This window comes from Ochlerotatus camptorhynchus, unplaced genomic scaffold (assembly GCF_037179485.1).
Source record: "Ochlerotatus camptorhynchus isolate MF236.1 unplaced genomic scaffold, CSIRO-AGI_Acam_v1.1 ptg000062l, whole genome shotgun sequence".
Taxonomy (NCBI): domain Eukaryota; kingdom Metazoa; phylum Arthropoda; class Insecta; order Diptera; family Culicidae; genus Ochlerotatus; species Ochlerotatus camptorhynchus.
This window is the reverse complement of record NW_027040552.1, coordinates 3,339,581-3,360,228: the sequence shown is the minus strand read 5'-3', so window position 1 is coordinate 3,360,228 and position 20,648 is coordinate 3,339,581. Positions and strand designations below refer to the sequence as shown.

At 38.9% G+C, this 20,648-nt stretch overlaps 1 protein-coding gene across 2 annotated transcripts in view; it reads left to right on the top strand.

The window, feature by feature from the left end:
• Myo81F (Myosin 81F) overlaps positions 1–20,648 on the top strand; it is a 211,987-nt gene that overhangs the window by 149,840 nt on the left and 41,499 nt on the right. For both annotated transcript variants that reach the window (XM_065239781.1, XM_065239780.1), the window contains exon 4: positions 20,044–20,151. In XM_065239781.1, the coding sequence (XP_065095853.1) occupies positions 20,044–20,151 (108 nt within the window). The remainder of the gene's footprint in view (positions 1–20,043; positions 20,152–20,648) is intronic.

Sequence of the window (20,648 nt, the reverse complement as noted above, 5' to 3'; positions counted from 1 at the left end):
TTCTTTCTTAGAGAGCAGCTACCCACAATAACCATAAAGAAAAGAGGTGCTAATCTGCTCTTGCACTCACTCTTCGTTTCTTCGTTACCAAAAGTTGATCCCACAGAGTTGCACCAAACGAGCATCTGGCGTTTGACCCACATTCTATTTCGGCCTTAAGATAACGCACTACAACCAACTTCGAATTCTTATAATTTGCCCGGCGCATTTATTCCAATACCTCCTTGTGTGTCGTGAGGCGGCGATAAATTCTTACTTATGTTTATTATGCTGCAGCGCAGCACGTGTTGTGGTTTTATTTTGGGAAATAAATTGAGGAAATGGCATGGAAGTATAGACGAAGAGCTGTCAGAATTAGCGAACGTTGGGATGATCAAAAATCGGCGAAAATATACCTACTTTCCCAGAAAATATGTTGTAACCTTGGAAATTTTCCAAAGATATTTGTTTGTGATTGATTTTCAAAAGTCTTTCAAGGATGATTAAGAACTTTAAAAAAATCCAAAGTCAATTTTAAGAGAATTTTAAAGGATTCTAGGGATGACACCAAGATATATCAGAGAAGAATACCAAAGTACAGATTACGAAAGTCTCGTGTAAAATTAGGTGCTCTGAGGACCGATTTCTTCATCTCCGCTTAAATCTTAAGCCAGGTTTAACTTTTTTTTTTAACTTGTTAAACTTGGCTTAACTCATACGAGCGTCGCCTTTTTAATTCCAATATAATTGAGAGTGCATTTTAACGAGAGTTCTGAGAAGAATTCTATGATGATTGGATGATGATTCTAGGTCCAATGCTAATAAGAATTCAAAATTAGTTCTGAAATGTTGCTTAAAGAACACTGATGAAAATTCCGTGAACTCCAAAGATGGTCTCTGCGGATAGTTCTAAAAGAATTCTGGGGTGATTTCTGAAGATACTACTAAGAGAATTCTGAAGAGTTCGAAATAAATTCCAAGAAGAATTCCAATGAAATCGAATTTCGAGGGTTCAATCTCAAAGTAATTCTGAGAAGAGTTTCAAAGTTATTCTGTGATGGATTTTTGTTTTAAGAATTCTGTGGAAATCCTATGGGAATTCTAAGGAGAATATGAATTGAATTTCCAACTGAATGCAGGGGAGAAGTCCTATATTATTCTAAGCAGAAATTTATAATATTTCTGGGGTTTATTGGTTAATGTATGTAAAAATGGATTTATGGAAGGAGCCTTCAGGGAGTTCCTAGAAGAATCAATAAAAAATCGAAAATAATCTACTGTTATTGCTTCATGCGTGAATTTAACGATTTACATGCAGGAGATGCAAAAGATCAGACTTAAAGTGGAGATTTTATACGATTAGATGAGGAGATTAAATTATAGAGTTGATAGTTCCGTTATTCCGGAATAGCAACCCGCGATACTCCAAGAGATGCGTTTGATTTTCGTTCATTCCAAATCGATGAGCATACTGTTGAATTGGCTATTCAAAGGTTGAAACTCTCGTATGCTGTTGGTTCGGATGGGATTCCCTCGTCCGTCCTAAAGCTGTGCTCTGAATCGCTACTCATTCCCTTGGCAAAGTTGTTCAACTTGTCTTTGCAGGAGTGCAAATTTCCTGAGGCATGGAAATTTTCGTACATGTTCCCAGTGCACAAAAAAGGTGACAAAAGGAATGTCCAGACTACAGAGGGATCACATCGTTATGCTGCTGTTCCAAAGTGTTCGAGATTATCATCAACGAGGCACTTTTCAGTTCCTGCAAAAACTACATTTCCACGGCTCAGCATGGATTCTATCCAAAGCGGTCAGTTACGACAAACTTGACTGAATTCGTGTCACTTTGCGTTCGGACCATGGATTCTGGTGGACAAGTCGACGCCGTTTACACTGATCTGAAGGCTGCATTTGATCGAGTTGACCACTGCATATTACTGGGCAAACTTGAAAAACTTGGCGTTTCTGACTCCATGATTTCATGGTTCACGTCTTATCTCACAGACCGCTCGCTCTGCGTTAAGATTGGCGCCTCGCAATCTGAAGTATTCACGAACATCTCCGGTGTTCCACAAGGAAGTAATCTGGGACCGCTTTTGTTTTCGTTGTTTATCAATGAGCTTTCTCGTCTACTGCCACTTGGATGCTGACTATTCTACGCCGACGACGTTAAAATGTACATGATCATCAATAGCATCGCTGATTGTGAGGATTTGCAACAGATTGTGGATCATATGCAAAGCTGGTGCTCCCGTAACTACTTGACGCTTAGCATCAATAAGTGCAATGTGATATCCTTCTACCGTAAGAAGAAACCGATCAGATTTGATTATTCCATCTCCGGCCAGATCTTGGAGAGAGTTAGTCAAGTCAGAGACTTAGGAGTTACTCTTGACTGTGCATTGACGTTCAAGCCCCATTACAATGACGTCCTGAACAAAGCCAACAGACAGCTTGGTTTTATATTCAAAATCTCCGAAGACTTTCGTGACCCGCTGTGCCTGCGGGCATTGTATTGTTCATTGGTCCGCTCTATTTTGGAGTTCAGTGCTGTCGTTTGGTGCCCTTATCAGGCCTGCTGGATTGCAAGGTTTGAGAGTGTACAAAGGAAGTTTGTTCGTTACGCGCTACGTCATCTACCCTGGCGTGATGCATCTAACTTGCCTTCATACGGGGACCGCTGCCGCCTGCTTGGGATTGATACCCTGGAAACAAGACGACGTAATGCTCAAGCATACAGTAAATTAATCTCAAATCGGCTGCTAGGTTTTAGATCTATTTTCCATCATGCTAAGCACAACCCACACTTACATGTGCTTACATCATCGGCATACGGATGAAAGCAGAAAAAAGTGGATTCGCAAGGAGCGATTTTTTTGTGTGCTTAAGAGAAGAATTGATGTAAATATTCATATTATGGGTTCTTATTGACTTTGTTTAACTTTTGAACTAAACGATCGTACTAAAAGTATGATTGATTTGTTCTGGTCGAAATCATTGATATATTTGATGTTCCTGCTCGAAAATGGGCGCTTATGCCGAAGTAGTGATCTACCCTATCGATTACTTTGTGCAACAGCTTCTATTTTCAATCTGTGCTGTCGGCCGGATTTCATGTTTCCTTTGATTCAGAGATAGACGAGAGTGATCTATATTTGGTTCGATTGGTGGAGGCTCTTTAAATTTGTTCTGTTCGCAGGGTACTCTCGCTTTCTTTTGGGATGGCTTAATCGTATATAGGAAGCAAACGAAGACTATCATTTACTATAATGGAGATGATGATGATAATGGCTTTAATGGCACGTTTAAACTTTTACCTCTACCTCGGTCCGGGGAAGCTATCATTACACAATTAGTATAACACTTTTACTCTCATCGCAATAGGTTGAGCATCGCTGCGGATTCGGTTGGTGTATTGACGGCAACAAAGAATCAGAGTTAGGTAGTGGATAGGTAGCGGCAAAACCTACATCCAGCATGTCGAACTGGCATGAGAAGCACATTCTGCATTCTCTACCAGGTACAAATTACAGCATGGCAGGCGGGGTGTCATTTGGCCTAATTGTCACTAGATCGAATGGGGTTTAAGATTTTCAACTATTCGGACTTGGAATACTGTTTGAAAGTTCTCGGACTGCGATTTATCGTTTTCCGGAATAAAGCTTGAGTCATTTAAAATCTGGACGCAAACAACGAAAAAACGAATGTAGAGTTTTTGATCTAATTTCCGTCCTACTAAGCGCAGGTTGGCTCTTTACCTCTCTTTTCTGAACGAGTTTAAACAAAAATGGAATATTTCTGTCAAAAATGACTTTCAAATTTTTTCACCTTTCCATACGGTACGGTACGATGGATTTGATAAAGAGTCACAAATTGTTGAGATATTGTTTAAAATCTAATATGTACTCCTTCTTGATTCTAAATTTGTTTTACGAGTTTCAATTCCGTCCTAACGCATTGAAACGCCATAAGATATTCTTCACGCTCATTAATTTTTATTCAAAAGTGAGTAGAAATCCACTCACTTTCGGTAAAAGTGGAACTACTCTAAAGAGAGTAAACCCAAGCTACTCACTTTTGAGTAATGGATGCATTTGTCAAATTCAGAGTAACTTCTACTCAGTTCCGGTTTTCGGGAAATTAGCCAAACTGAGTGAATGTTACTCAGTTCTTGTAAAATATATCGGTATATAAAATGAGTAATTTGAATTGACATTTAAAGAATGTGACAAAAGTAAACAACATATTTATTAAAAGATAAAATAATAACATTAAGGTTACATCTCGTTACATTGCAAAGTTGTCATTAATTTTGAAGACCTCTCATATGGAGAACATTGGTACATCAGTCCTCTTGCCGACAGGGAATTTTTCGTACTCCTGAAATGAAAGTTAATTCGAACTTTCTACATATCATCGATCACATAATCAGTTTAAAGAAATCTACCTTCTTGCTTGTTGATATGAGGTGCAAAGTAATGCTGGCGATTGAATTGTTCCAGACATTGAGATCATTCGAACGTCTCCCGACCCAACACAATAGTTGATTGGCATCTTGCCTAATGTTCCTCTTTCGCCAGGTCCAAAATTTCCTTCTGCTGCAAAATCCACACATCCTCTTTGTTCTGCAATGGTTCCTGTTTGGTTTCGATATAGTTGGTTTCTGAAGATGCTGCAATGCTCGTCGATGTTGATTCTACAATTTTAAATTATTATATTTTTTTATGTTTATGTATTTCATGTTTGAAGAAAAACCGGGGACTACGAACATTTTGTAACTCTTTGACAAATGCACGATGAGTAATTTTGTTGATGGTTACTCTAAAGTGAGTAATCATTGATTCAAGATAAACAGAGTAAATGTTACTCAGTTTGCTAAATCAATGTTACTCAGTTTTTGACATTTTGAATTAAAATACCAAACTGAGTAGAAGCTACTCACTTTATAGTAAAAATAAACGAGCGTGTTCTTCCTACGGATAAACGTAGAAAAAGGGGATTCGCTAGGAGCGCTCCTTTTGTTTTGAGAACAATGAGCGTAAATATTCATACAATGCGCTCTAACAGGATTTATGTTGTAGCAAGTGAGCGTTATTTTGATGACGCCAATCTACAAAACTATAGTAAAATTTTTGTTTAAGTTTGAAGGGAATATTGGTTAAAATGGGGTTTTACCAAGGGCTACTCCGCACACCAATCTTGGGTCATTTTATTAGTCAGTGTGCCGCATGTGTGCAGGTCATAGAGCAAGCTGCGATTGCTTGTAAAATACCCATCCCGGCAACCCAGTATTTCTGACACCTTGAATGTTTTGGTTTGAAATCGCAAAAATAAATCTGATTGAGGATCACACGGGAAGTGGCGGTTGTGCGAAATGTTGGTGTTTTGTGTTCATAGGATAATAAAAGTGCTGTGTTTTATGGTATTATAATGTCTTAAAGGTAGACCAGACACCTAGCCTTTCGTGATGTGAAAAGCAACAGCAGCCGGCACTAGGGAACATTGTTGGAGACCGACTATTGAGGATGATGAATAGACTTCTGTAGTTTGTTTTGTGTGAGTTTCAGCATTATTTGAATTAAAGGTACTTATGGGGTCTGATTAACTGCCTCTTCCTTTTGAACACACTCTAGAACCTACATTTTGTATTTAGATCTGTAAGTGAACTGCTGGTCTGAATTGCTCTGGAATATTCAATTAGAGGATGCTCCAAACAGCACGTAACGTTGTGAACAACTTCAATGACAGTTGTCCAGCCGTGCTCCCATTTTATTTACAACAATCCAATGTCTACAAGATTGGGCCGAAGGTGTGCCGAAGATAAGTCGAATGTGTGCCGATGGATGTGCTGAATCTAATTTCAGCAAACTGTGCTGAGTGACTTACCCCTTGGGTTTTATAGAGGTCATCACCAGTCGATTCCTTTGATAATTTTACAACAGTTCCGTGCAGGTTCAAAACTTATAATGCCAATTCAAATGTCCGCGTGATTTATTACGAATTTTGCCCCAAAGTAGACTTCTGCGCTGATAATAATCAAGTCAGTAAGAATACAAGTTGACCATTGTGAATGTAAAACACCACTAAATTTTGCAATACGATTTAATATTGACATGCTAACAGTGATAGAATTTTAAATATTATTAGTTTTTAAATTTTTTGATATGAATGAGCGAAGACAATTCTGAGGGATTATTTTCAGCGCAGAAGTTAACTTTAGAGCGCAATTTGCAATAATATAGATTTTTTAATTAGAGGGTAGATCGGGCAAAACATACCATTTCCAGAGTTCAACCCTATAATAACATCATTATTCGATTCTCTGGACATTTTTACATAAGTGTAGTGCAAATGCGTATAATATTCACAATGCCAATCTATAAAACCACATGATAAATAAGTTTGTTCAAGTTTTAGGTTAAAATAGGGTGAAATGGGATTTTACAGTGGTCGCCACATGGAAAACTTCGCAGCATTCGTTTTCTTGGATAATGGTACAATTGTTAAGCGCATAAAGTTCAATATTTTGTCCATCAAATTCTGCTTTCCGAGTGTTTAATCTTGTTTTTATAGGCCTTGGGAATATCGGGTAAAATGAACCACTTATTGACGTCTAATCAAAGTAAAACTAGCTCCATTCAACTCTCCAGCTCTTGTTACAAGGATAAAGTTCACGTTGGCACAATTTAAGTGCATCAATCTCAGTTTCTGGATGATAATCATATTTTTCTTCCAAAATTAGGGGTAAATCGGGCAAAACTGACCACTTTCCGAAGTCAACCTTAAACGGGACCATCACCAATCGATAAGATAGGCTACTTTGCAGGACTCTTACCGTGCGCCGTCTAATTAAATAAGTGGAATTTCGGGTCGATTTTTCCCCACTGTGCGGTACTATGGCTGGCATTGAATTTCTTGGCGATATCATAATCCGACAACCCTGGGTTTGTCCTAACCGTTGATTTAGCCAATTTCAACTACTTCGCGATTTTTGAAACTGACCACGTCGGATTTTCCAAGTGGGTGTCCAAAATTTATTTTCGGTTCGCGGCTCCCATCAAGTATAACTTTTTTTTTAAACAAAATGAATCGTGACGAACTTTTCAGCACTGCAAGAGGAAACATTTCAAAACAAACTGCTGTCAACACATTCCAGATACGACAGCTAGGAGCGCTGCAGTAAAATAAACAGTGCGTCCAGATATTAAATGAATCAAGCTTTAGAAGAAATTTCATACATCCTCTGAAATTTTAAAGATTCAAGTTTGGCAAACTAAAAAGCAATGTTTTTACTTCTTTAAACCAGTAGCTGTTATTTTCGTGTTCTAATAAAGTTAACCTAACCTAGCCTTCTTTCGAGTGCTACTGGTTTTGTGATTTTTGGCATCACGAATAAAACATTTATTTTCCTTCCTTCAAAAGCGGCTCATTCTGTTACCAATATATGTAAACAATTTCAGTTTTTGGCTGTGTGGTCAATTACAGGAGCACTAGTGCTATAACTGGTACACTTCCCTTTGTGTAGATTTGTAGAACTCGATTCAAATCAGCTTAGCGTTAAGGGAATTTTAAACCAACCGAAGCGCACTTTGCGGTCAACCTAGGAAACATCTTGGTCCAACCATGATCTAATTTAGGTAATTAAATTTTGTCAGTTATCAAACTTTTTTAGTAAAGTTGATGCATAAATGGTCTACTAACTTGATGTTTACAACTTTAAGTAATATTATCAACAATAAACGATTACATACTCGTGTATTTTTGTTTCCAATTGGGAACTCCAAATTTATAGTGATAAGACGTCTATGAGTGGTTTCTAAAAAACGGCGGAACTCTAGGATCAGTTTCATGAATTGACCACTTTCACGGATGTTCCGGATCTTCTACAGGACCAGACATATGTCCTACCGGAAACTTATATTTCCCAAAAGGTGGCCAACTATCTGCTTAACAACTTTTCCAAAGACATTAGGATTTCATTAACATCATTAACTCTTCAAATTGCCGTACAATCAGTGTTTGGTCCCAATTAGGTCAAATCCTATACGGTACGTGTATTCGTTAATCCGGCAAGAACGAATCCGTACAATAGGAATCTTGACTGTATTTTTTTGGTATTAATGTTATTCTTATAAACACACCGATGATAGATAGTAACTGTACATAGTAAGTAAAATGATGCAAATTGATCTAAATAAAACAGAAACCTGCTCCAAATAATGTTCCACTTTCGTTTTTTTTTAAATGATTTCCGATTTTGGCATTCTCAGTCTTAGCTAATCCAAACGGTCAGTTTTGCAATGAAGCAGTCGCACAACGTAATAAATATTTTACATTTCAGTTTTTCCGTCTCCACAGCAGAACGGTGTCCCCTGACATAGTTTTCGCATACCTCCAATTTAATGCTCCTCCTCAATTCTGTTACATAAAATGTAACGAAATCGCAGAGGTGACCAAAACAATGAACCATGACCAAGCCTCCCCAATGCTATCTATGTCGCGATAAGTAATTACCGTATCCGTATGTACGTTTGAGGTGAATGTTGTCCCTTTGGGGCATTTCGTCAGCAGCCAGGCGGCAGCAGCACAGAGTGATATAAGCACCCCTGACACTTCCGGTGCGGCTTAAGTATCCCCGACTAGACCAGTTTCGCTAAGCTGGTTTTGTTTATTCTACGTTGTACGTTCTACGAGCAATTAATAGCCTCACCAAACTACGCCGCCTTAATTACATATTTCCCACACAAAACTGACTGCCGATCGAATCACAACAACGACAATTACATAACACCTTAATCATGGCTAGCTTTTATGCAAACTTTCTCACGCTGATTGACAAGAACTGAACTTACCAACCGTCGTAGATCCTAGTTCACATACCGAGTAGCACACTGTGCGAAAGACGATGACGGATGGAGCAAAATCCTGATATTTTATGCACACATTGTGAGTGGGTTGACTTTTATATTTTTCTCAGTAGCTATATGAATATGCTGATCCGGTGGCGACAAGCGTGTCGATTAAGCAGGTATTATTATCTATCGAGTGATCGGTGGTCTTAATGCTGCTAGTGGCAACGACGACGACGGTGATTGATGGGGTTTGGAAAAATCATAGCTTTCTGATTGCAATTTGATTGGGAACCTAGATGGGAAGTGGTGATTGTATCGGTTGCTTTCGATATTCGATTCAATTTCTCAGAGCCTAGGCTTACTTCTGAGGAAACGGTGGCGATTCATCGTCATCGCTTTGTGTTATGATTAATGCATTTTCTAGAATTTATAGCGAATAGTAATGCAGGAAACGAAGTAGGCTGGCTGCCAAAGCATGACTTGCAATTTCACTTTGCAGAGCCTGCTATGAAAAAGGTACTTAACATAATTTCTCACATTTTCATCCTTGACATCGTTTCGCTCATGGGAAGTATATGTACCAAGCATAACAAGTAGATGGTTTTACAATGTTGTTTAAAAACAGGCTTCATTAGAAAAATTTATTGCACCTATTACTATCGCTCCATAAATGTGTACATTCTCAATGTATGCTGCCATAAAATTTCAATATATTCAAAGGAGGGAAATAGCTTTTCTGATTTTACTGCGCGGTGATGATCGTTCAACGTTACCGTATAGTCCGAGTGTCTTTTGCCCGGTGATTCCACTTGGATGCGCATGGTTTCCTCGCTTTCTTCAGTATGTTTGTGGAGGGATGGCAAATTCCCACAATAATTAGCATAGGCACATGGACACATGAAACAATGAACTCGGCCATCAGCAAGCCGATGACCTTCTCGGTGAAGAGTTTTCAAATTGCTACCTGATGTCATTGCGCTGATGTGCTTCTTCTTTATGGGATGTCCTACTGGAATTTGTGCCTCCTCTCAAGTAGCAGTTGGTTTTCTTTAAGTTAGTTGTTAATTGAAAGCTTTCTATTCCTTCCATACAATTCTACAGGTTATTTTTTTTCGACCGGACCGAGAATTGAACTCGTTGCCCTGGGATAGTCTCTCTATGCTCACCGCTCCGACGCTGCTAATTGAGCAATCGTATCATAAGCGATTTTTGTTCCTGTGTAAAGAACTAGCCATTAACAACCAGTTTACCGAGCAGTTCCAGGCCAAATAGCAAAACAAAAATGAACTTTTGACTCGACCTTCTCCGATTTTCATGAAACTTTCCATACTTGTTTGTTATTGGCAATCATGCACATTTGTGTTAAATTTTAACCAGTTTGGATTTTCTTTTTTCCAAATAAAAAAAAAAAACCTTTAACATTTTTTTAATAAATTGTAGCACGAAAACGTTAATTCTGATCAAAATGACATCCAAAGGTGTAGGGAAAAATGAAATATTTCTTGGAAAAAATATACACGGTAATTTTTTTTTTGTAATTTTGAGAGTAAACTTCAATAGAGCGTTGGATACTTAAATATCTAAAAATAACCTTGTTAAATTTTTATATATTAAAAAAAAAGCTCATACAAAATACAAACTTTTGAAGAATAGAATACCGTGAACACTTAAAAATTTACGAAAATCGTAGAAAAAGAACTTCTGGTCAATTTTTTTTACTTTTTTCCGTGCAATATTTTTGTAATTTCTGCCCAGAAAACGACTTGAATGGTCTCAAATATTCTTTCCTGAGTATTTTTTTCCTTGATTGGTTTTTCGTCGATCTTGTTTTCCGTACTGAGTACCAATGCTACCGACGCCAGGGAGGCAGCTCCCATACCTGGACCCTACCTATCGTCCCATCAACTCATGAACCGGGGACCAACGGCTTTACTTCCCTTCCAAAGGAAGACGTGATCAGAGATGTTATACCTCAGAACATCTGGCTGGTTTTGAACCCAGGCCTTTTTAGGTGATATGTAATCACGCTTACGACTACACCACCGGCGCTGAGTAAAAATTACATGAAAAAGTGTACTAACAGAAGGTAGAAAATGTTACCAAGTTGTTGTTTTAGATTTTTTTTTAAATTTTCTAGTGTTCAAGGTTTTTAATATTTCAAAAGATTGCATTTTAATTGAGTTTTTTTAAAACTAAAATTATAACAAATGCACAAAGAAATATTGAAATTTTTACGCTTTAAACTTTTTTTTAAATTTTTACTCAACATTACTAAACAAAATGAAGCGTGTATATTTTTCCTAGATAGTTTATTTTTCTCTACAACTATGTCTCAGTCGTCATTTCGATCAGATAGGGCTACGGGATGTAATGTCAGCCTAGCCCTCACTTCGGCCTATCAAGCAAATAACTCATACATTCAACAATAATACACAATAGCAATGACAAATTAATACCAACCAGTGGAAACTAACAATTTTAAATTGACTCACTACTTGATTAACCTATTGGTCCTAAGCAAATCGATTAACGTACCCCATTCTAGTCGAAATTCTAGTACTACACAATGTTTGTTTTGATTTGATATGAAAGTTTGACAGATAAAATGAGGGGTTCGTGGATTTTCCTATGTTTGTATCGATTAGCTTTGGACCGGAGATAGTACCAGAGCTGAGCCAAAAAGTTGAGCACGTTTCTTGGGGACCTTCTGGTCTTAGAGTTACCTCTATGGTAATACCATAGATATAACTCTAAGACCAGAAGGTTCCAAAGAAACGTTCACAACTTTTTGGCTCAGCTCTGATACTATCCTCGGTCCCAAGTTAATCGATGCACCCCTCGACATATAGGAAAATCCACGAACCCCTCATTGTATCTGTTAAACTTTCATAGCGAATCAAAACAAACATAGTGTAGTACTAGAATTTCGACTAGAATGGGGTACGTTGATCGATTTGCTTGGGATCAATTGGCTAGTCAAGTAGTGAGCCAATTTAAAATCGTTAGTTTCCACCGGTTGGTAGTAGTACGATACGATAGTTCCACAGGATTGTAAACCATAATATGCTTAAAGCTTGCATTCGCTTTCAAAAAGGTTCATTCTTCCGCAGCCAAATGTTTGAGATAAGCTGGAATTTTTGTCAGTGCTCTGCTCTCCAATTATCGGCACTTTCTGTCGTCAGTAGAAATTTTCACACCTTGGCCAATCCTGGAAGCGACTTTAAATAGTCCCACCCGGACAGGATGCACATGTCGCGGAATTTTTGTAAGGTGTACTTTTCCGCTTTGTAACCAACCCTATCATGGGCAGGTTCTGCGTAATTAAAGCCTGGACAACGCCCTTCTTGTTAAGGTAAGCCAGCTGAACATCCGCTTTGTAGGGTACCACGCACAATCCATGTTCCGTGTTCTGCATTTCTGAATCGTTTTGGTATAAATTTGCAGCGTTGCCAAGAAATCCAACGCGATCTTTTGCACCGGACTTCCTCACACAAGAGGAAACTGTTTTCCGAGGTGATCTTCATGGGTGATGTCAGCGGGTTTGGCTTCATCAAACGTAAATTGATCGAGATGGGAGCTGTTGATGTGACCTGAGAATTGTAAAAGCTAATTGTATATATTTCCACAACTAGAGTAGCTAAGTTCAACTTATCTGAAATGGATTTCTCCGAGAGGACTTTTCTCTCGTCCAGCCTAGAGTCAATGTTATAATAAGAGTCCCGCCAAGAGTGAAACCAGAAGTACCAATCGAACTGTCAAGCGGGGTACCAAACAAGCAAAGTAAATAAACATTATTTTCCCCACAGTCAGTGAACTACAAGTATTCCATTCATTACTGACAATATTTTAGTAATTTTAGATGAAAAATACGTGAAATTCGTATGGAATTTTCCACTAGCTTTCTACCCAAAAGTAAGTTAGTTGTACCCAAAATACGTCAAAATGATTATACTAAACGTTGGGTTCCCACACTTGATTACCCCTGTTGGGTGGTTTGGCTCCTCCGTTTTTGACAACATTAGAAGGAGAAAAGGAGACAAACTATAGTCAATAGTAGGTAAAAGTGAACTGGCCGCTGGGTACTTTTTTCTTACCGTGTATGAAGTTTTCGTGCCACAATTTATTGGACAATGTCAGACGCCATTTTGAAAATGCAAGATCCAAAATGGCTGAATTTGTATGTATGTATGTAAGGTAGCCACCATTCCTTCAAAGATCTTGTCTTGTATGCAGCTCCACTTAATAGCAAGATCAATTTGAGCTACCGATCTGAATTCACAATATCGCTGTATGAAGGGCCAAAAACGGAGGTGTGGACCCGTAAGCAGAGACACTTACACGAAATCCACGGGAATTTAAGAATCTCCTTCCAACGTTACGATCCAACAAATCGAATAACACAATTCGCAATACTTATTAAGCTTCCTACAGGATGGTTTGTGTTAAGAAGGGCGCGACAATCTAACTGTAACTGTTGGAGTAGAATTCACACCATCCCAATCGAATCGGTAGGATAATGAAAATGATAGTGTTTATTCCCTCCTAGACTCCGGTTGTCATACCACTCCATCGTCCAGTTCCAGGTCAAATGATACCCTGATGCTTTTCCAACCCAACATTTCTTTATGTATAGTAAATTTATGTAATGGAGAAATAAAATATATCAGAACATTATATGTGAAATAATGAATATAAATTTATATAGATAAAATAGTTGATATTCTGCAATGAAAATAATAATTATTGTACATATAAAAAGATGCAGCTCTATGTTTCCTCAGCTCATAATATCAAGTTGGCTGTAACACTGAAATTTCAAGGTTATATTAAGCAAATATATATTTTTATCTCTAATTACTAATAATGTAAGGATGTAAATGTAAAGTGTAAAGTGTGATGTATAACTAACATGACTAACACTGGGATTACGAGAAAAATAAAGAAAAGATCTCACCCGATATGTTGCAAAGGAATCCATAACACCACGATGATTTCGAAGAGCTCCAATAGATATGCTGCCGCTACTTGTTCAACCGGTGTTAAAAACAGCACTCTCGCCTTTCGGTTCTCCCACAGTAGCGCAAACCCCATCAACCACGAAACACACTCTAGCTGCTCCGACTAGAGGGATCTCAGCAGAAAAAATAGGACTGCATCCAGTTTCCATCGCCAATCACTCGCGACACAACGGCTTCAGTTCGACAGTACACTGTATGTAAGAGGCACCGCCAGCTCCTCACCGGCCGAATCAACTCGCGACCAACGTCGAAATCAGAACCAAAACCTCCAGCGGCCGAAAAACCCACGCGTCTAATAGCGGCCACGGCACACTTCGATTGCATTTCTGAAACACAACCTCAACGCACAAACACGACGATGACAACATTCGTCCGGAAGGCGGAACGCCAGCATGCACAAACAAAGGAAAGACAAAATGCACCCACAGAACACAGCACGAGCTGAACTGCTAACGTTGAAAGCCAAACGCGAACTGAGCATGAAAAAGTTCCTTGATTACAGGGTGACCAGATTATTTTTTTAAATTATCGGTAGGTTCTCAAAACTTTTGTTGGTAGTTATCGGTAGGCCGTCTTAAGAAGGCTTTTCCCGAACTCGTTCCCGAAGCTTAAAACCCTTTTGAGCGGGGGAGGGGGGGGGGGATTGTGGTTATGAAAACTAATCACGTTCAATTTCGGACTTTCGAACCGATGGTTTTTCTTAATAGAGTAAACGCACCAGTATTGGCTATGTTCCTATTTTGGCCACCTTTTGACGATATTTCACGTTGTTTACAATTTTAAGATGTTCAGTTGCGTTCAGTTTGTTGGTACAAATCATATTCATCGGTGTACATAAACATTTAATTTTATCGCTTTTCTGATGTGTGGCCAAAATAGAAACCTATGGCCAGAAAAAGATCCGTTCTACAGCCATCGGTTCAATGATATGAGTAAGTCGTATGAGTAATGAGTAATTCGCACGAGTATTAAAAATAACAATTAAGAATAACAAGTAAGTGCGAGTATGACGAACGGAACACGGCATCAAAAAAGGTTGAAACAGAAAATAACATCAGACAGAAAATGTCGATTAAACGTAAAAAAAAACTCACTCGTACACGGTAAGAAAAAAAACCCAATTACCAGTTCACTTTTACCTACCTTTGAATAGTTTGTCTCCTTTCCTCCGTTTCCTCCTTCTAATGATGTCAGAAACGGAAAGTTGACCCGCTTTACCTACTTTTTGGTTCTTGAACCATAGTGCCAAGATGAGGGAAAGAACTTACTTTTGGGTACTTTTTCTTACCGTATACGTTGGATTGGAGTTGCAAAACACATAGCGTTCGATCAAACTGACTACCTGAGAGATGTGATGTCAAATCAGCCTACTGATCATTCTGTGTGTGTGTGTGTGTGTGTGTGTGTGTGTGTGTGTGTGTGTGTGTGTGTGTGTGTGTGTGTGTGTGTGTGTGTGTGTGTGTGTGTGTGTGTGTGTGTGTGTGTGTGTGTGTGTGTGTGTCTGTGTGTGTGTGTGTGTGTCTGTGTGTGTGTGTGTGTGTGTGTGTGTGTGTGTGTGTGTGTGTGTGTGTGTGTGTGTGTGTGTGTGTGTGTGTGTGTGTGTGTGTGTGTGTGTGTGTGTGTGTGTGTGTGTGTGTGTGTGTGTGTGTGTGTGTGTGTGTGTGTGTGTGTGTGTGTGTGTGTGTGTGTGTGTGTGTGTGTGTGTGTGTGTGTGTGTGTGTGTGTGTGTGTGTGTGTGTGTGTGTGTGTGTGTGTGTGTGTGTGTGTGTGTGTGTGTGTGTGTGTGTGTGTGTGTGTGTGTGTGTGTGTGTGTGTGTGTGTGTGTGTGTGTGTGTGTGTGCAATCTAACCCCTACTGTCCGGCAGTGTTATTATGGAAGAAAACTGCTTTTTATTACTCTTAAAGGTGTATTCAGATCTAAGCGTACATTAGCGGAGCGGAGCAAAATTTGCGTTGGAATGAGAGAGACAACTAGTACTTTTCTCCCTCTCGTACCTTCGCAAAATCTCTCTCCGTGCGTGAAATATCGCTAAGATCTGAATACACCTTAAATTAAAGCAGGTTTAGTCCGGGAGTTAGAAGGTGTTAGCTCTATTGCAGCTCCAGTGACCCATTTCAGAATGCCTGGTAATTCACGACCACTCCGAGGTCACTTTTACTTACAATAAGCCCCGCATGTTCACTCTACCTTTATCAAATGGATAATGGTATCTTAAACACACTTCCAGATTCAAAAATATTATTTCCAAAACTGGCACGTATATAGTTTTGAAATATGTTCAACTGTATTAAATCGATTTGAATGGACATTTCTTACCAATTTTGTTTCGAATACCTCTTGATTCATCTGCTGGCAGCACTTACTGGCCCTTACCGGCGACCAACCCTTACTCAAATGCTTCAACTTCCCGGATGGCGGCCCGCTTGATTCACTCCATCTTGATGACCTTCTGTTTGCCTATCAGCCTCTTCCACTTTTCGTCCTTCAGATACAAATCCGGAATAAGATCTTTTTTTTTACACCATCAATTTTAGAGTTTTTTTAATCGTTCAAATTGATAAAAACCATAAAAATACAGAGAATTTTTTTAGCAAAATCAAAACACGTCATTTCAATCGCGCGGCCTACTTCGATCAAAATCAGCCTACTGATCATTCTTGTATGAAATTGGTTCCAAACGTAAACACATCCTGTAGGTTTCTTATGGGTAGTTTACGTTTGGAACCAGTGATGCGAGGTAGGCGACGATTGTTCGTATTTGACAGCCACCTCCCCCTTTGCTGACTACCCGGAAGACAAAAAATAGGTTTTGAACATTTTTCAAGATTACTAAGGCTGTGTTCCAACGGGGAATCTTCACTTAAATTTGACAGATGTAAAAATTTCAAATAAACCTGTTATTCCAGCAGACTTATTTCTGACCGATCAGGAATCAATCTTGACAAAATACCTTCTCAAAAATCGGACGATCAACAACAAAGGGATTTTCGAACACTATAATTTATTTTCGAAGTGTAAAATTTAAGTGAAAATTCACCAAAGGGAACACAACCTTAAAATCTGTGATTCTCGGTAGGAAAAGTGAAAAATCGGTAGTTTTGAACCTTTCATCTGTGAATCGGTAGGCATCCCAAAAATCGGTAGGTCTGGCCACCCTGCTTGATTATTGCAAATTCTTCTAGGTTGTACTGTAGATACAATAGATTCCATAGATAAGCGGAGGTAAAGTAACAAAACTGTCAGTTTGTGTAGCCAAGGTAGCCAAACGAGCATCATGTCATCATGATGTTTTTATGCGGGAGAAGTTTTACAATATTATGAGCACACCACACTCCACATTCCGATTTTTCGCGTAAAACGGAAGTAGGGAATATAACGCAAACCACTTCTCGATTTATAGGGGAAATGGATGTAATGTCGGCCTAAATGCCCCTAATTTGGACCCATACATAAATTCAACAATCGACTGAATTTTCAATAGCAACCAAAACTATCCATTAGTCCCGCCCTAATGACGTGTTCACACCCCCCCCCCCCCCCCAACTGGTATAAATTGTTCCATTAAATAATAAATTAATTTACCTGCTATACAATGCTGACTTTTTTCATTAAAAAATAATCCTTTCGGCACACCGTTATCGATTGTATCTTTTTAGGTTAGATTTATTTTATCTATCAATAGCAAGTGTTGGCCTTTGTTCAAGGCAATCGTTATTTTGTTAAAGATCATCGCAATTCAAGGAAAACTTCCGGTGAAACTCGAGTACCTACTTCCGTCCTTTTAAAACCACACAACACGATTTATAAGCACTTTACTATGCTACCTCGAACGCGAAACACGAACTGACATCCAAAATGGCTGATTGTTAGCACAAATGTTTATGATAGCCTACACTCATAAAATAAATCACATAGCCAGTGGAAAATATCCATGTGAATTTCATATAACTTTCATGTGATCCCATTATTGGAAATTGCACCACTAAATCACATGAACGTTATGTGTCCAATGAAATCTATATGATTTCTCATATAGAATTTCTAATGCTATGTGATATTCAGGTAAAAATCATTGTTTTTGTTTTTGGAAAAATACTATGTGCGTTCCTAATAGGAACTAAGTGAAAACTTTTTTCAGTGTATAACAAACAATTACGCAAAGTTTTAAGTTCGAGTTTGATCGATTCATCATTTGGCGTGGAACTGCTCTAAATCATTGTTTTATTAAGACATTTGTGAGCTGCTATTCAGTTGGCATTCGCAGTTAGGGGTGATTCCTATATTATGTCACACACTAAAGGGGGAGGAGGGGTGTAAGATTTTGTGACAAGCAATGCATTAGGTATAGGAAAAACGTGTCGAAAGGGGAGGTGGTGGGAGGGGGTTAATTATTCCTCAATTTAGCGTGACATAATTAAAGTATGGTCCCTTAGGTACCTATTAGCCAAGCTCACACAGTCTCGGGTAGTCGGTTTTCTGGTCACGCAAAGCTCATCGTCGCAAAATTTTGCTATGGGTTTGTTGCCATTACATTGAAGTGCCATGTGATGATGGTGGCGGTAGATGACTATTAATCAATCAGCGGTCGTCGCCGCCTTCATTGCTCCCTGTGTTTTGTGGGAGTCACTTAAGTTTCTCTCTCTCTGTTTGTTGAAACCCACAGCATGGAACGAATGCCATACGAAAAATGACTTTCACGCCATCTAACGAGGAGTCCAAACATAGTTTGTCATGAGATATCAATTTGTTTTAGCTCAGCCAACCGAATAAGCACGTGGTTGTCAAATAAATGATATAATGACGATAACGGAAAGTGAATTCGAATCCATTATTATGGCTTATGTTAAGATTAAATAGATAAAGGCTCCTTAACGTGGGTAGATCGCCTCTTTGTGGTGCGCTACGGTTTAAAATCCTAACCCTGGACTACTTCAAACTAAGGGAACAGTTTTTATTTTCAGTAATCAATGGAACACATCTTAGCTCTTGTTACGTTTCACGCTTTATTGAAAGATATGTGAAATTCACATGGATATTTTCCACTGGTTATGTGATTTATTTTATGAGTGTACAATTCCCGGAAATACACATTGTATTACAGACAACTACTTCTACCAGGCTACTTCGACCACTTCTACCATACAAATGTCCAAAATCCCCTTCCCAGCTCGATGGTCCTTTCAATATCGAGTTTGGGAGAGTTGACTGTACAATGTTCTGGAAAAAATGAATGTTAGTACTTTTACTCGCATCCCTCGGTTCAAATTTAATCAAGAAGTAAACTTCCGCGTCAAAAGAGAAGTTTATAGAGTCATTTAAGGCAGAAGATCCGCATAGGAGGTTCCTCATATAATTTTTATCAGGAAACACCTTCCAGTAACCAAATCCAAACTAAACACTTTCCATTTGGACGGAGTCGGTGACACTCACTCCACAAATCCCTTTTCCGCTTTTTCTTTTATTGCAATCCACCGGCCGCTGGATAAGTAGGTACCTATAGTTGGCCTACTTAACTATTCCACGTTCTATACACTTTGAAAAATAAAAAGGAAAAGAAGCAAAATCACATACCGCTGTCAGGCTTATCCGTGCACCGCATAGGTACCCGCAGGAGCATCCTTTCGCATAAATTCGCATCCATCGCATCGTACCGTTGCCGTTGTTGCTACTGTGATGGAATAAATAGGTCAGTAAATAGCACCTCCTTCTTGTAGCGTACGGGGTGGGTGGCCGTTTTGCGATTTTCCACTTTGCACCACCTTTTCTGGGTGGGGACGTTGTTATTGTTGATGAACTTAACCCAGGGGTGGGTTTCTGTTCGGTATCGCCGCTTCTTCATCTTTTCAAAAAGGCAATCTCGTGTGTGTTTGCCTTCGGGTCTTCGTTTCCGTCAGGTATTTAATGGCTTCATGAGGGACATTTTACCATGCTCTTCCACGAACGATCGGGTGTAAAGTGTTTGACTATGTAGGGCGTGAAATTGAGAAGAGACCATAAAGGTAGCTTTGCGATTCCCGGATGGTTTTCGAGGAATACGTGAGGCGTGTAATGACAAACGATTACTTCCATGGAAATGTCCATTCCAGTATGACGGATTTGACATTTAGAAGGGCTCTTTCGCTTCGCGTGATAAATGTGAATTGTAACATACCATTATGACTAAAGCAGTTTGTTTATTCTTTTCTTTTCTTTGCAGAAATATGTGTCAAAATACCACGGTCAGAAACTGGGTCTGCTGGAACCCCATGTGTTCGCTCTTGCCGAAGCGGCATACAGAAACATTCGCGATAACGAAACAAATCAGGTGAGTGAGTATTAGACTGATGCAAGCTTTGAAATTTTCGCTCCACAGTGCTCAAACGGTTTCAAATCAAGTCCTGATTAGCCTCCCAAAATTTAAACTCATTTGGTAAGAAACTGACTTGGCACAAACTATTCGAAGTTTATATGGAAATTACTATGGGAAAACCTAACTTTTTGTTGATTGTCTTCTACCCATTTTCCATATTGCTTTTTCGAAAATTCATATAACTATTCTTACGGGAAATTTTCCAAGCTACAACTTTGCGCAATATCGTTTTTCAGTCAAATGTCTAATTAAATTGATATTAATTGTTTAAGAGATTGATAGTCTTATGGCATGATCAAGAAGCTGTTCTGTGGCAACACTGTATTCTGCAGTGTGACATAGTAGCCATGATATTTGTGCTCTATTCTTCGCACCAGAAACACCAATGTTGCCTGCTGAACAGTTGAATGAGCATAATCATAAGACATCAGTGACTTGCATCATTAATAACT